This window comes from Galeopterus variegatus, unplaced genomic scaffold, assembly GCF_000696425.1.
Source record: "Galeopterus variegatus unplaced genomic scaffold, G_variegatus-3.0.2 Scaffold14521, whole genome shotgun sequence".
Classification (NCBI taxonomy): domain Eukaryota; kingdom Metazoa; phylum Chordata; class Mammalia; order Dermoptera; family Cynocephalidae; genus Galeopterus; species Galeopterus variegatus.
In genome coordinates, this window is record NW_007740632.1 from 13099 (window position 1) to 29155 (window position 16057).

Here is a 16057-nt window from a genome sequence, read left to right on the forward strand (position 1 = left end):
CCGACTGGCTGTTGTTCTCCCTGACCCACAGCCAGAGAGAGGAGCAAAGCATTTCCCCTCCTCCCTTGTGATTTCCCTCAGGAAACACAGCTGGGGCCTCCCTGAGGGGTCAGGGCGGAAGACAGGAACCAAGACGGCTTTGCAAGTGTGCAGAATGCCACCATGCAGGGGCTTGGGTCTTCCCAGGAGCAGGAAAAGGAAAGGCAGCTCTACCTCTTTGCTTTGAAGAGTTCGGCTCGCCCTCCAAATCCTGCACACCCGGGAACCATTCAGTTCCCCCCCTGCCCGCCCCCGCCTTCCCAAGCTGAGACCAGATGCTCCTGCTCCACAAATGAGAGGGTGAGGCCCAGGCTCAGGGGGGGGAGGGGGGCTCCTTCCTCCATGGGACACAACTGGAGGAGCAGGGGTGTCCAAGGACAGTGACCTGCCCTCACCTGCTTCTCTGAGCACACGCTGGCTGAGCCAGGAAGGTCCCCAGACCCCCAGGGCCAAACTCATGGGGCACCAAAAAGGGCACTGATGGGGTCACAGGAAGGCGCCTCCCCCCAGCGTGCACTACCTCAGCCTGAGCTAGGCCCCGCCCAGCCCACCGCACACACCCACAGCCCCGGGGCCACTCACACACCTGGGCTGGGCCTTGACCGTGAAGGTGTTGCTCCCATGCTGCTTCTCCAGGCTGACCAGCACATCATTGAGGTTCTGGTTGAGCTGCAGAAAGGACAGCAAGGAGGTGGGGGCCTCCAGGGCCACCACACAGCCACACCTTCCCCAAAACAGCCCCTGCCCCCAGCAGTTAACAAGCTCTTCTTTCCCCATCAGTGAGAGCTGGGAACCAGCACACCAGACCCCAAAAAACCAAGGGAGAAAGAAAACGGGGGAAGTGGGCTGCATTACTAATAGTTATCATTTCTGGGGACCATCTTTTTCTCTTCTTACTACTTGTAGGGATATCCTAAAATACCACATAGAGTTTGTACTGTGTTTACACACTTTCTTCTTAAAAATTATTTTTGCATACTGTTGATCCTGATTAAGGTCATTCTGCCAAGATTCTTTCAGACCACACTTCAACCGCCAGAGATTTCACCAAAAGCACATGGTGATTCTCATTACTGAGAATATTTCCCTCTTTGCTTTGGCTACTAGGAAGCTCGGAGCCAAATTTTCCTCCCATTTATAACTAGCTGTGTTTTGTAACATATATTTCCATGAACTAACTTTACATAAAGGTTTCCTTTCCTGAAACACCTCTCTCTATATATATTTTTTAATTTTCATAAGTTATCTCACATCTTCAAAGGGAAGGAAGAAAAGTAGGAAGGAAAGAAAGGTGTAAAAGGCAGGAAACCATACGCAGAATTGCAAGTCAGGAGAGGCCCCAAGCTGGATTTTCCTCCTCCAACCCTGGGCCTGAATCTACCATCATCACTTCATTCCTCCGGGCCCAAGAGACAAAGTGAGACCCACCCACCGCACGGAGTGGGGAGCTGCCAACACTGTGTTTCTCCAACAGCAGTTGGGAGAGTTTCCAAAACTGGGTTTCTCAGAATTCAAAGTTAAACAGCTTTGCAGTTTAACTTCCAGTTAAGTTTAAATGAAAATAACACAACAGAGAACTTCAAGCTCATTAGACCCCTGCATACACCAGATTCTGACAGATAAAGCCAGCCTGCTTCAATGTCTTAAGAAATATGGGAGAAAAGTCAAAAACTGAGAACATTCTAATCATTTCTTTATTATTTTCCTTCAAACTGGGAAACCACCACCATTTTCTAATGCTGAGCTCCTTGGGCCAAGGTTGCCTGAGAGCACATTTACAGCTTGAGAGGAGCTGGTCTGCATACCCCAGTCCATCTGTCCAGGTAGGGAAAACAGGACTGGGAGTGGAGAGGGGCCAGTGCTGGGCCCAGAGACCCACTCACAGGCTCCCCAGAGCCCCCAGCAGCTCCCACTGTGCCTAGGCACCCTGTGGAGGGGGCTCCTCAGAAGCAGGCACCAGTCAGCTCCTCTCCAGGGCACCGTGGTCACCAGTGTGTGCCGAACCCCAGCAAGGAAGGGGAAGTTCAGGCCGGCCCTTCCAGCCTCCAACTCTGACCCTTTGTCAGGGTGGAACATGGCCCAGAGGCTCACCAGGGCCTACCTTACTCATCTCCTTGTGGAAGTTTTCCTCCAGGCCTGCAATGCTCTGAAACGTGTTGACATAGAAACCTACACGGCTGCAGGAGGGAGGGAAGGAAGAGGGTGAGGTGAGCAGGCAACTCACCTGTGACCACGTACACCCTCATCAGAGACACAGCCCTGAGAGGGCACGGGCACCACAGACAGACAAGCAGGCCGGGCGCTCTGGGCAGGCACATGGGGCACATTCTGGCCCTCACCTATTCCACAGGGATGGCAGCTCCTCCTGAAGATCCACATTCATCTCCTCAAACACCTTCTGGGCTTTGACGAGCTCCTCCTCGGCCTGGGGGGCAGGACGGGTCATTCCCCTCTGCTGGGCCTTGTCTCAGCCAGCCCAGGCCAGGCCAGGCCAGGCCCACCCCTTAAGCCTGCCCCCCGCCTCCTGCCCAAGGCACTGGGACCCAGGCTCTGAGCCAGAGGCTGAACTGGGTGTAGACACCCATCCCAGTGACCTCCCACTGCAGCCCCTTGGGGACTCTGCACCAAGCCAGTGGTGCCACTCTAGGAAGGGGAGGGCAGAGCAGCCATTGCAAAGGGAGAACTGCCCTACCTGGCCAGGTGGGCTGGGAGAAAGGTGAGTGCTGAGTAGGGCACAACAAGAAGATGCAAGACAAGGGGCCTGGAGAGCTGACCCCAGCCCCAGCCAAGAGGGGACCCTTCCCACTTCCAGCTCTCTGGGCTGCTGCTCTTGTGGTCCCCTCTACGGGCTCCTCCCCCTGTCCTAGGGCCAGCTCCTGCCCAGCCTCAGCCACCATCTTTCACCTCTCTGGGACCGTCTTTTCCACCAAGCCCTTCTGTGACCTGTCTCCACCAGATAGAGGCCAGAGGCAGCAACTCGGGCACCTCTAGGAATGGCAGGAGGTGATGGCGGAGAGGGCAGGGCCAGGGGAGAAGGGAGCTGGGCTGCTGGGCAAGCGGTTGTGCCCACTCCCCCCATGCTCCCGCCCTCCCCAGGGCAGGCCCAGGCCTTCCAGGATGCTCACATCCACCAGGCAGTGGTGTTACGGCCCCATCACATAGTCAGAGAGTGATATGGGGGGGCAGGGAGTGAGTCACAGACCCCTGGCCTAGCCAGGGCAAGGAAGGGTCTCTGCTAGCTCACTTGTGGAGAGCAGTGCTGAGGAGAGTGACTCAGGGGGGTGACTAGGATCCAGAGTCTGAGTCATAGCCCAGGAACGTGGCGGCCCCACCCAGGGGAAAACTTCGCACCAGCAACCTCACGTTCTCAGGCTGGGGCTGAGGCTGGGGCAGCCAGCTGGCTGGAACGCCACTTTGTCACAAAGCACTCTATTTCCCCCAGCTCAGCCAGCTGTCCCATCCACCTCCACATACCAGGACCAGCCCAAGTTGCCCCCTATCCCAAGTGTGCCCCCTGTGGGGCCCTCAGTGTTACTTGGGGGTGGAGCTGGAGGAGAACCACCATGGCTTGGACTACAATTACCTCCAGGCTCCTTGTCTGACTTTTTAAAATCTAATAAAAAAGGAAAGAAGGAAGGCAGGGAAGGAAGGCTTGTTGATCTAAACATGCATGCCTCTCTTGGAATGGATAAGATCTGCGGGCCCTGGGTACCCCACTCCAGGACCAGGTTGAGGATATTGTCCCTGCCTATCTCCAGGCCATAGCCAGGCCATCCCTACCTCACTCCTCTGGGCACCCCAGCACCTGGCAGGGGATGGTTTGTGCCACCCACAAAATGAGTGACCCACACCTCCCAACCTCACCTACCAAGTGTCTGCCTCAAGCCCGACACTCCCTGGGACCCAGCTGAGACCACCTCTCTGTGAGGATGCAGCTGTCACTCCCCACACTGGTCCTAACTCCCCAGAAGAGCAATTGTGAGGACGGCGGTGGCAACAGCACAGCAAAGTGTCTATGGAGCACATCTCAGCACAGGGCCCTGCCCACAGCCCAGCAACGTTGCAAAGAATGGGGCAGTTCCACTTTAGAGTTCCTGGAAGTCAGGGCCTATGTCTTTTATTCCCTCTGGATTACATTCTTCATATTCTGGCTCTTTCAGAAGCACTTGGGGCAGAGTGGGGGGGACAGCTGTCCATTGTGGGGGAGACTTTGCAGCCCCAGTGGCTCTGCTATGTGCTGACAGACAGGGAGAGAGGTCCAGAATCAGCCCAGGGTCCTGCAGGCAGGTTTCAGGAGGCTATGGCAAGTGTGGAGAGCAACCCAGGACTGGCTCAGGGGACACGTGGAACTGGCCAGCTCCCTTGAGCACAGCCTCAAGAGGATGTACTGTCTCCCCAAAGTCAAGTTCACCAACAGGGCAACCCCAGCCCCAAGTGCCCAGCTCACAGCCATGGCCAAAAGCTCTCCAGCTTCCAGCCAGGCATGAGGCAGGGTGGGGAGGAGGAAGATATGCTCAGACAAAAATGGAATCCAAATGTGAAAGTCAATTTGGCCAAAAGGCAAAACATCTGCAGTCCAGCATCTGAAGACGTGTTCGCGGGCCTTAGCCTCTCCTGCTGCTCCCCCAGGGTTGGGGTGGGAGCCCTCCCAGAAGGATTTCCAACCACGCCAATTGCAGGAGCCCAAAAGCAGCAGGCAGGCCTCAGCCCAGGAACCACAGCCTCCGAGGGGCTCCCCCTACCCAACAAAAATGTTTTACTTGTTTCAGGAAAAATTAAGCAGAAACCTTGGCTCTGGGTCAGCAGCCCCCTTCCCCCTCCAGGCCCAAGTCCTGAACTTGACAGGCAGGACATGTCCACTCCAGCCCCTTGCTTCTCTACCTACCGAGACACATGAAGACCCCATTCTGTCGAAGACCCCCTATCCATCTCCCCCAGCCCCTGGAGAGCCAGGGTCACCCCGACCTCAGGATGAGGCTGTCAACACTCAGTGCCTCCAAAGTCAGCCCATAGCCTTTGCCTAAAAGAAATCAGGCAGCAGGTCAGGGAAGAAATTGGGCATCGAGCCTGGTAAGCCCAGAGCTCTCCACATCATAGGCACTCAATGCGTGCGGGCTAAAGATGATGAAATCAGGAGACAGCCTAGAAAAAATGGGGCAGTTGCCCAGAGAGAAACCCAACCTCCTGGGTCAGCCTTCTGTCACCTGCCCCCGCTCCCACCCCCAGGACTGTGAAGGGGTGAGTCTTGTCCAGGCTGCATCTACGCTGAGCTGAAATGTGCCTTGGCTTCACTGGAGAGAAAAACGTGCTGTCCACCACTCACAGGACACCGCCTCCAGTGGTCCCTGGCCACACTGTGGCCCATTCCAAGGGCAGGGGGCTAAGAAGCGTGGTGGGATGGTCCAGGAGTTTTGTACAAAGAGCCTCCTCCAGGAAGACCCCCCGGACCTTGGTGGTGCTGAGCATTTGTCCTCCATGAAACCTGCAAAGAGCCAACCCCCCGGGACCCAAGTTTCTCCCTTCAGGTCCCAAGATCCTAACCAGACTGGAGAGCCCCTCCTGGTGTCTCTTCCAGAGTCACTGCAGGAGCTCACGGGACCCAGGCCAGCACTGGCAGGGACCACCCACACGGAGCCCCCAGACCGGGAAGCCAGGATAATGACCCCAGGGCTTGAGAAGTAAGTCCTAAGTCTGCTACTGATTGCTCTGGGACTCTGGGCAGGATATTAAGCCTCTCTGGGCAGGTTTCTCTCCTCAGTAAATTCAGGATAACCTTCCTTCTCATGAGGCTTGAAGGACAAGACAAGCCATGACAGGAGCCCTAATGCTCTCCCCTCCCTCTCCACAGGAACCTTCACAAGGACAAATGGCTCAAAGGCAGTCCTGGGCTCCTGGCACTAGGCTTTCAGAGGAGTCTTGAACAATCACAGTTCCAGACACCAAATGGACAAACCTGGGCCCACAGCCCAGGTCAACAGGAGCCCCTCAGCCTCTATCTGTCTCAGAGATTTGGCCTCATGTCTGCTCTGAAACAGGAGCTCTCCCAGCAGAGGCATTTGAAAACCCTCTGCCCGGCTGCAGCTCCAATGCCAGCCCTGCCTCCCATCCCCAGAAAGAGGCTGAGCCCTCCCCGGCCGAGGGCAGTGCAGGGCAGCTGGGCAGACAGGCGCCCAGAGAGAGGACAGGACGACAGACCGGAAGGCGCCAGCACGTGCAAGGTTAGAAGCCAGTGTCACCTGATTTCGGAGCAGGTTAGTTTGAGCTACGAGATGAGCCTGCAGTTTGCCTTGGCACCACTGGGGAGCGGCTTTCTCAAGCAGCGAGACAGGCTGGGGCGGGGAGGGAGGTCAAGGCAAAGGAGAGTAGAGAGGTGGGAGGGAGGTAGGGAGAGAGAAACAGAGACACAGATATTAAACACCAAATCCACTCGCCCCAAATGCAGTGACAGACAAGCCAGCCACCCCTCCAGAGGCAGGGAAAGGCCCTGTGGCTGAGAATTAAGGGAAGCCCAAGGCGGGCATGGGAAGGGGGTGAACTTCAACTGCAAAGGCAAAATGAGAGTCGTTAGCGGGGCAGAGGGGCTCAGCAAGCAGGGTCCTGCCCCTGGGTGGGGAGAGGGTCCAGCCCTACGCCCACCAGCTTGTTCCAGCCAAGACAGGGTCACATCCGATCCCGTGACAGAATTCCACTGGAGCACACCAGGCAAAGCGGCACCATTCCAGTGAAACCCAAGCCAGGCCTATTCTTATTCTGGAAAGTGGCCTCGGGAGGGTGGAGGGGCCGAAGAGCAAAGATGGACAAGGATGGGCTGGAAGGGAGCCCCCACCCAGGCACCCACAGGGCCTGTCACTCACGGCTCTGGGCCCAGCAGCATCCCCCTCCTCTGCTCCTCCCCGGGGGCTTGGACACCATGCTCTTCTCCCTGGCTCCCCACAGCCTCCCCTGGCCTCACCGTCCAGCCCTTACCTTGGCAATTTTGGCTTCATCCTTCTTTTTGGCAGTTTGAAGGGACTCGTAATGGTGCCGGGCACTGTCGTAGTCCACCAGCTTCCGCCCCCGCTTGGCGATGCGGGACTGGGAGACAGACAGAGGAGAAGGGGGCTGACCAGTGCCTGGCGCCTACGCTAGAGGCAGGTCCAGGAGGGGCCCCGGTGAGCGTGGGGGCCTGGATAACCGGGAGGGCCGGGCGGCGGACCCCGCCTCAGCAGGTCCGTCCAAGGCATTGTTAAATAAATATCATAGGAAGGGCATTGTTTTGGACTAAGTTCCTGTACTAGGTCTCAAAAGACCAGACTAAAACTCAAAATGGAGTCACCCCTGCTAAGTTCCATGTCACTTAGACTGTGGTCTGACCTTCTGAGAAATCAGGAGAAAGATAACAGCCAATCCCCTGCCACCCCTCAGCCCCTGCAACAGGCCAGTTTAAATCTTCAGTAGGCATGATAATGAAGTTCCCTCTGCTTCAATCCTTGCACAAAAGAGAGAGTGTGAAGTAACCTGATGTTATTTTTCCATTGTTCTGTCTTCCTGTCCCCACCTTACAAGGAAAGTAACTTTGAAATGACCAATCTACTTTTTGTTGTTTCTGCTTTCTTTAGCATTTTTCTATGTATAAAACCAACCTCCTCTGCTTGGCTCACTGGAACACTTATTCTGTTTTATGGAGTAATGTGTTGCCCGATTCTAGAATCACAATAAAGCCAATTGAGATCTTCAACTGAATTTGTTGTAATTTTGTTTTTTGACCGCATGCTGGAGTCCTTTTTGCCCACACCCTTTTGGAGGCAAGGAGCTCACCAGTCAGTCTGTGGTCAGTCTTCCAGGCAGTCTGTGCCCTCTTGTCAAACCATTTTCTTGCAACATGAACCAATCTGTCAGTACCTGCCAGCGGTACTGTGTCGGCTAGCCCTCTTCTTTGGCCTGGCCCTGAACTCATCGAAAAGGCCCCCTGGGCCCCGGTTTCTCCTCTCCAGAGTCACCACCTTCAGCGTCAGGGAGCCTGAGGCATTTGCACTGGGTGGCCCATGGGGCCAGCATGAGCATGACACCCCTCACCTGGGTGGTCAGGTCCAATAGGACGGTCACTCTCCTGGGTTCTGGACACCTGTGTTTGTATGGATGCTGCACCCAGGGGCCTATCAGCCTTGGTGGAAACCTGGGCACATCAACAATTCCTGACACATACCCAGGCCCGGCAGAGGTAGCCAGCTTTACAAACATAAACAATCATACAAATACACCCAGACTTACAGACTCAGATAACAGGGGTGACAGGCACATCTACACACACACCCTTCCAAGCATACACAGCATATACACACACACGCACACACAAACACACAGCATGGGGTTTTCTCCCATAGCCCTAAGACACAAAGGCGCAAGAAGGCCCAGGTCTGGGCTGTCAGAGAGCCGGTGGACTGGCTGCAGAGGGAGCAGCCCCAGAGAGATGAAATGCCAGGCTAGCAGCTGCCTGCCTCCAAGGCAGTCCCCTCTGCTCCTGAGCCAGCCTGTGTCGCACCGTTCTCTCCAGCTTCCCCCTACAGGCTACCAGGCCAGAGCAGAGAAGACCAGCCAAGAAGCCCTCACCTTGATGTCAGGGAACTGGCCCAGGTACGTGTCCATGGTCAGCAGCGCCTGGTCCACCAGCTTCTGGTGGAAATCCATCCATAGCAGGTCATTGTTCTGAAACAGGCAAGAGCTCAAGAGTGTGCCACCAGGGGCACTGGGCCACACCCAGTCCCCAATTCTCACCTCCCAGGGACCTGCGGGTCAGCCCCAGCCCCATAACTCCATGAAGCTTGGTGGCTTCTCAGAGCCTCAGTTTCCCAATCTGTAAAATGAGGGCAACAACTCCTGCCCTAAAGCCTCTCCCAGGGTGACTGTGAGGAGTAGACATGCTCAGGACTAGTGGGCAGGTAAGGGAGACCCTGTGAGTCATGAGCCATAACACACACACACACACACACACACACACACACACGAGGATGGCCAATCCACAATAATGAGTGAGTGTGAGGGCGTGTTGGGAGAAGAAAGACCCTCAGAGAAGGAAGGTGACTTGCCCAAGGGCACACAGTATGTGAGTGCTGAGAACCAGAGGGCTTGTCCCAGAGGGCGAGGCAGGGTAGGACAGGAGCTGAGGCCAGAAGGACTCTCTGGGAAGGACCAGGCCATCTGCCTCATGCTCACCTCTGCAATCTTGTTTGCCTCATCCCTGCCGGGCCAGTCAGGCTCATATACCTCCTGCAGACACTCGTTCAGCTTCTTGGAGGCTTCGTGCATGGCTGGGGGGCAGAGAGGAGGTGTGTGGGCCTCCCACTGACAGCCCTGGTGGCCCTGCCACCTCCCTTCCAGCTCTGTACCCACCACCTCCACACAGGCCATGTCTGCCCTGCCTGCTCCTTACCTTTGACTGAGGTCAGGTAGGTCCGGAGATCCTTCTGCAGTCGGGTGCCCTCGGTCTGCAAAGAGAAAGAGGAGGACCAGATCAGGGCCCAGGGCACACCCTGTCCCTGACCCTCTCCTTCCTGCCACTCCTGCAGGGACAAACAGCAGCCACCAGTTAGCAGTCCTGCCAAAAGGCCCAGCACTGAGCACACGTCAGAGGACGGCAGCCATGGCATCTCTGGCCACAAATTCACACCGAGCAGCACTGCATTGCTGATACTGTCCCTGCCTCAGAAGCCCTGTACCCACAGGGACATTTGCCCCATGTTCCTTGGGCACCATTCACAGCCCTGTAAGGAAGGCAGGAAGACAGGGACCCCTCTGCCCTGGATGACACGTTGAGGGTACGGCTGAATGACACACACACGGCATAGCACACATGTACAGCGAGACTGGGACATACAGACCTGCCCTCAGACAATCACGGACAAGTGACCAATGAACACAGAAGCACAGGCCAGGCAGGTGTGGGGACCAGGCACCTCGGTCCACAAGCTCAGCGGGTGTCCACGAGCAGAGGGCTCCCACCGCACTGTACCAGGTAAGAAGAGCCCAGTGTGAGCCTTTACAGGAACAGAAGGTTCTGGTGGATGGAGGATTGACCGCCAGGGAGAGGAGACCTCCAGAAGGGAATGGCATTAGCAGGGGTGCAAAAGTGTGGGGATCATGCCCAGGACTCTGAGGAAACTGGCCCAGCAGAGAGGGCGGATATAGGACATATGAAGAAAAGGCTGAAGAGGGGGAATGGGCAGGTGGTGAATCTCCCTGAGACAGCAGGACAAGCAGAGAGTGGGGAGCCGTGGGCCAGGCCTCAAATCCCCCACAGAGGGCCAGAAGGAGCCAGGAAAGCTGGGCTCCCGGTGCAAGGAGGATTGGTGAACGAGGATCTGTCGACGAGGCCAGCAGTGGGGTCTGGGACCACCAGCCATGAGATGCCAAAATTTCCAGAAGCTGCGTGAGAAGAGGGGTAAGCACACACATGCTTTGGGGCCATGCAAACCTAGCTCAGTCTCTTACTAGCAAGTAAGTGAGCCTCTCTGAACCACAGTCTCCTCGTCTGTCAACTGGGGTGAATGATCCCTGCCAGGCACACCACAGGTGTGCAGGGAATGGCTCAAGTGAGCCAGGCTGGGCCCTTGAAACTTAAAGGTCAGCCTCAGGGGATGGGCTTCATGCTGAGGACAGGGATGTGAGGCAGAGAGGGAACTGGAGGGACATCAGGAGAGCAGCAGTGGCTGAGGCTGACCTGCATGGGAGAAGGCACACCCTCCTGACCACCCCTGCCTGCCGCCAGCCCAAGCCTCATGCCTCAGAGACAATCTTGCTCTCGATCCCCTGGCTCTGGGGGGAAAGGGTAGGGAGATGTGGAGCCAGCAGCTGGCCTTGGTCCCAGGAGATCCAACACCCCTGCAGAGCCCCAGCCTGGCCAGCCTTGAGCTTCCGCAGGAGCCAGAAAGTGGTCTCCACTTACGCAGGTCAATCTCCAGACAAGGGCCACTGGGACAAAGCCACCTTCACAGGCTTACCCCCCATCACCCTCAAACCTCTCCTGTCCCCTCAAACAGGCCCTCCCTCCTCAGCTGGGGCCTGTTCCTCCTCCTCTGGGGTCCACAGAGCTCCATGCACCAGCTGCCCACTGGGGCCGTCACCTTCCAGGCACCATCTTCTCAATGCCACTGTCCCCACCTGGTGGGGGAGGAAGCGGAGGGGGCTGACAAATTGCCCAGAATCACACAGAGACTGAGAGAGCCAGGTAGACCCTCCAAGGCTTGGGCACACCTGGTAACATGTGGCCCCCCAGGAAAGCAGGCATTTGCCTATGTATTATGATGAATGCTTCCACGTTACAGTAGAGTCAGCTGCGGGGAGAGCTTCAGAGCAGCACATAAGGTGCTGTACAGTAAAAATAAAGAAGGGCAGAAGAGAGAAAAATAAAAAACCTTTTCTAAAATTCCTTCAGTCCCCCATAGAGTATATAACGTGATTCTTATGAACATCAAAGTTCGAGGCTCACTGGTTAAAGATTAAATGAAGAAGCAAAAGGCCAGTGCCCAAGCATTCAGGCCTCTGGAATTCCATCTAATCTTAACAAGTGAATGCTTTGTTGGTTGAGGTGAGGATGAAAGTGTGTTCATGAGGTGATGCTACTGTATCATCTGATGTCACAGAATCTTCCAGACCCAGCTTCTCTCCCTGCCACACCTCCACCATCCCAGCCGAACCTCTCATCCTCTCCCCACCATCCCCCAGCACCTGCCTCTCCACTGCACCCGAGCCAGGGGGCCCCCTGGGGCTGCTGCACTCACCCAGGCTTCAGGCAGTACCAGGACCCCTTATGCTTCCCAAACAACGCTGGGCTGTGAGCAGGCACATGGTGCACAGATGTGCAAGGGGCTGCCTGCGCTCTGCCTCCCCTGTGCTCACTGCAGCTGGGTCCCTGAGCCACACTTCCCAGCCGATCCCCAGGACAGACACAGCCCTCCCCAACCTGGGGCTTCTGCAGGGGGCAGCACCCAGGCGGGCCAGCACAGAGCAATGTGTGTTCACTTCCAAACTGGCTCTCTCAGCCCCCTAAATGCGGCATCTGAGAAACAATTCTCTGGAGGTTCCTGAGGTTCTAATCACACTCCTTGTGGAGCCCAGCTGCGGGGAGGATAAGATTTTGCAGCCACTGTCCACCTCAGCCTGCTCCCAGGTCTAGGACTCAGGAGTCAGTGAGGGCCTAGGCTCAGCCAGCATCCCCACACCCCCACTGTCCCTCTCTCAATATCAGTCCCCACCAGTAGCCCAAAGACCCAAGCCCCCATCTTCCCAGTGGGTCTAGGAAACAGAGATGTCATTTCCTGAATAAACCCCCTTCTAGCTCCAGCTCTGACTCTTGCCCCTAGGCAATCAGGACCAGAGAATCAATCTTCACTCAATAACCAGGGATGCCCACTTTGAGCAGAGCCCTGAACAGGCCCTAAGGACAAGATGGAATCAGACATGCCCCACCTCAGTGAGACACAGACAAACAGCAATGTTGAGTTCCAGGGTCCTGCAAACTATAGGTGCCACTAGGAGGAAGAGCTTGGAGAAGTTGGGAGGACCCAGAATGGCCTCTAAGGGGGCATGAGTTGGGTTTGCAGTTCTCTGGGGGCAGGGGCCAAGTGGGCCCTCCGGGGTCTGTCTGCTTCGGGGCAGAAGGCAGGGGTGTTACCTGTGACCAGCACCAAGTGGGCCTAAGAGGGGCTGTGCACCTGGATTGTTGTGAGAGGTGACAGCAGGGTGACCTATACTCTCTCCTATGGCCCAACCCCCTAGGAAGGGGTGGGAAATTCGCTTCCTTGAAGACTAAAGGGTCATCCTTGCTCTGCCTAGTGCTGGGCCCACTATGCTTGGGATTCACAGGTAAAGATGCAGGAGGAAGCATAGCCTCCAGGCTTCCCATGCTCACTCTCCATCTCGCCTTTCCCAGGGTCTCTCAAGCCCCACAGCTTGTCTGAGGCCAAGTCTACTACAGCTCCCTGAATTCACTTCCTCAAGAATAGTGACCTCACACCCTTCCTTCCCAATCCCAGCAGCCACCCCCATGCCCCAGGCATCCCCACACACCAGTCCAACCCAGAGCTGCCAGGCTGCCTTAACCCCTGAGGGAGAGCTACCCCTAGCCTTGAAGGAGACCTCAAAACCACCCTCCCTACTACCACCCCTAGCCCCTAAAGAGCTAGCCACCCCCACCAAAGCTGAAGGAAGTCAAAGCCCCAGGTCAGGTGACCACTCCGTGCCTGCAGCCAGGCAGCCACCTGGCAGCCACCAGCATAGGCTATCTTTAGCCCTGGCCTTTCTGCCCAGCCCCTCTGCCCAAGGATCGGTGAGTGGTTCCTTGCCCAGAGCCAGGGACCCAGAACGGGTGACTCAGGGATGTATGGGGAGAGTAATGCTGTGGTTTCAGCTCTGGGGCCAGGCCACAGAGAACCTCAGCTCCCAGACCTGTGCTTCCTCACCCTCCACCAAACAGCCCGGCCTGCTCTGGGGAGACCCCACCAACTCCACCCCAGGACTGCAGCTCAGGAGCTGCCATGACATTTCTCCCCAGCCCAGCCAGCTGCCCTCAAGATGGGGGGTCAGCTCCAGAAGGAACTGAGAGTGAGTTAAAGGCTCCAGGGCCTGGATGTAAATCTCCAAGCCCCTATACCAGCTGTGTGGCCTTGGAGGAGTTCCTTAACCTCTCTGAGCCTCAAGTGTCTCATCTGCATAATGAAGAGAATATCAGCACCCATTCCAAGGACTGCAAGGATATGTCTGTAAAAACGCATAGCAGTATCTGGACCACAGTAAGTACACAAGTAACAGCAATTCCCTAAAAGGCCTTCAGAGCAGCCCAGACCAGAGGAAGCCAGCTGAGTAGGGGACAGTTCCCAGGACTTCCAGGAAACAGAATCAGAAGCTAAGACTTCAGGATTCTTGTTCAAGCCTGTATTTTGCAGGTGAGGAAACTGAGGCTCAAAGGGCAAGGGTTTGCCCAGGGCCACAGAGGCAATAGACATCCCTCTTATTGGGCCTAACTGGGCCTTGAAACATCTCCCATTATTGGTCTGGGGGACAGGCAGCCACGGTGGCCCCCATATCTGCCCTGGGGAGCCTCTCAGGCTGAGCCCCTCTGGCAGGCCAGGGTGGACGCAGTGCTGGAGCCTCTCCCGGCCACTCCCTGGCCCTCTCCCAGCATGCACCCTGGCCCTCTCTCCCAGAATGCTCCTACCCTATCCCAGAATGCTCCCAACCCTTACCCAGAATGCTCCCAGCCTAACTCAGAACGCTCTCTGGTCCTCTCCCACAATACTTCCAACCCTCACCCAGAATGCTCCTACCCTATCCCAGAATGTTCCCTGGCCCTATTCCAGCTGCTCCCCAGCCCTCCTAGCTGCCCCCATCCCTGACCAGTGGGTTCTCCAAAGAAGGCCCCTTCCCCTGGGTTCCGCTCCAGCTGTAGAGGCTTTAGTGGGAATTTTCAGTGCTTTCCAAGGCCTCAGACATAGACAAGGATTACAGAGAGACCTGGTGCCCCCCGCCTAGGCCCACCCTGCCTATTTCCCAGCAGAGCTTTGACCCTGACCTCACTCCCCATGCCTCACTGGTCCCTTTCCTTGTAGCCTCTTCTGGCCTCCATACCCATCTGTCACTCACTGGCCTGCAGAAACTATAGAGCTATGGCCCAGTTTTCCATCCCTTCCTGCTACCTTCCCCCTCCCCAGGGAGGGGGAATTGCCAGGGTCGCCTCAGATGCTGCCACAAAAATGGCTTATTCTGAACTTAGCAGATCTCTGGGGGAAAGTTTCAGGGCCAGCCCAGACAGGATACGCAGAGCTCTTCGGTCAGGAAGTCTTAAGTGGCTGCCCCACTTTCCCAGCCTGTAGGCTGCCAACGTGATTAAGCCCCTTCTGTCACTGGCCCCTGGCCTATAATGGGCCTTGGTAAGGATGCCGTGGAAGTCTCTTCCAGGTTTTGGAACTAGACAAGTACGGACCTGAATCCACTTCCAAAGCTGGATGGCCTTGGGCAAATAACTCAACTTCTCTGGGCCTCAACAGTTTCATCTACAGAAGGGGAACGATCGTACGGGCCTCCTTCCAAGGTTGTCGGGAGGCATCCACAAGCCATCTACAAACAGCCTGGCCTGGAATCTGCCACACAGCCAGGAACAGTTCATGCTCAGCAGATGCCCAAATCAAATTCAGCCTGCTCTGCCCCCACACTAAACCCTGCAGATGCCACTCTCCCGTCAAGAAGCTTCTATAGCTCCCACCTGCCTTGACGTGCAAGGTTTTCCAGAGTCTGGCCACAATCTATCACCTGCCAACCCTCCCCCTTCCCTCACCACCCTTTCTATGTCTTACCAAGAACCTAAAGTATACCCCAACCTCTTTCCAGAGTTCATGGCTTGCCAGTGCTCCCTCCTCCAAGAAGTCTTCTGTGACCTTGCCAACACTGATCCCCATCCCCCGAGCTCTCCTATGCCACAAATTCAGCTCCTGCCATCTTCCACCTGGCAGTCACTATTCCATTTTCACAAGCTCCCAAAGGCCAACGGCCACCCACACTCACCAGCTGCTTGTTGAAATTCTGGACACACTGTTCAAACTGCTCATCCTTTGTCTCATCCGCCTTCCCCAGCTTCTGGAGGACCTGCAGAGGCAGAAAGAGAAGGGGAAAGTGTTACCTTGAGAAAGAGTGGCCAAACCAAGAGTGCTCAGTCACCAATACCACAGACCAGGATCGGGGAGGCCCGTAGCAAATGTCACCCAGCCTAGGGTGCCGGGACTGTCAGGTCTCCCGGCTGCTGTGTTCCCCAAGACAGGACTGGGTCCATCGGGTCTGGAGGGCTCCCCACCCTCTATCCAGGGCTCAACCATCAGCCACTAGTGGGAGCTCAGGACAGGCTTGCTGTAGTGACCGGAACCAGGAGGAGGGAGGCTTCGAAGACAGCATGAGGGATCGGACCCTCCTCCTTGCTGATCTCACACTGCGCCTCAGGGTGCTCAACCCCCACCCTGATGGCTGAAAAGGGAGCTGAGCAGGAGGGGGCCAG

General features: G+C 56.3%; 1 protein-coding gene across 1 annotated transcript in view; it reads right to left on the bottom strand.

The window, feature by feature from the left end:
• BIN1 (bridging integrator 1) overlaps positions 1-15654 on the bottom strand; it is a gene marked incomplete at its 5' end in the record, with an annotated part of 28743 nt that extends 13089 nt beyond the window's left edge. Inside the window, 9 exons of the mRNA XM_008563684.1 lie at positions 626-708; positions 2141-2216; positions 2379-2464; positions 6276-6368; positions 7006-7113; positions 8629-8724; positions 9232-9326; positions 9449-9503; positions 15574-15654. Coding sequence (XP_008561906.1) covers positions 626-708; positions 2141-2216; positions 2379-2464; positions 6276-6368; positions 7006-7113; positions 8629-8724; positions 9232-9326; positions 9449-9503; positions 15574-15654 — 773 coding nt within the window. The remainder of the gene's footprint in view (positions 1-625; positions 709-2140; positions 2217-2378; positions 2465-6275; positions 6369-7005; positions 7114-8628; positions 8725-9231; positions 9327-9448; positions 9504-15573) is intronic.
• Positions 15655-16057: the final 403 nt, after the last annotated feature.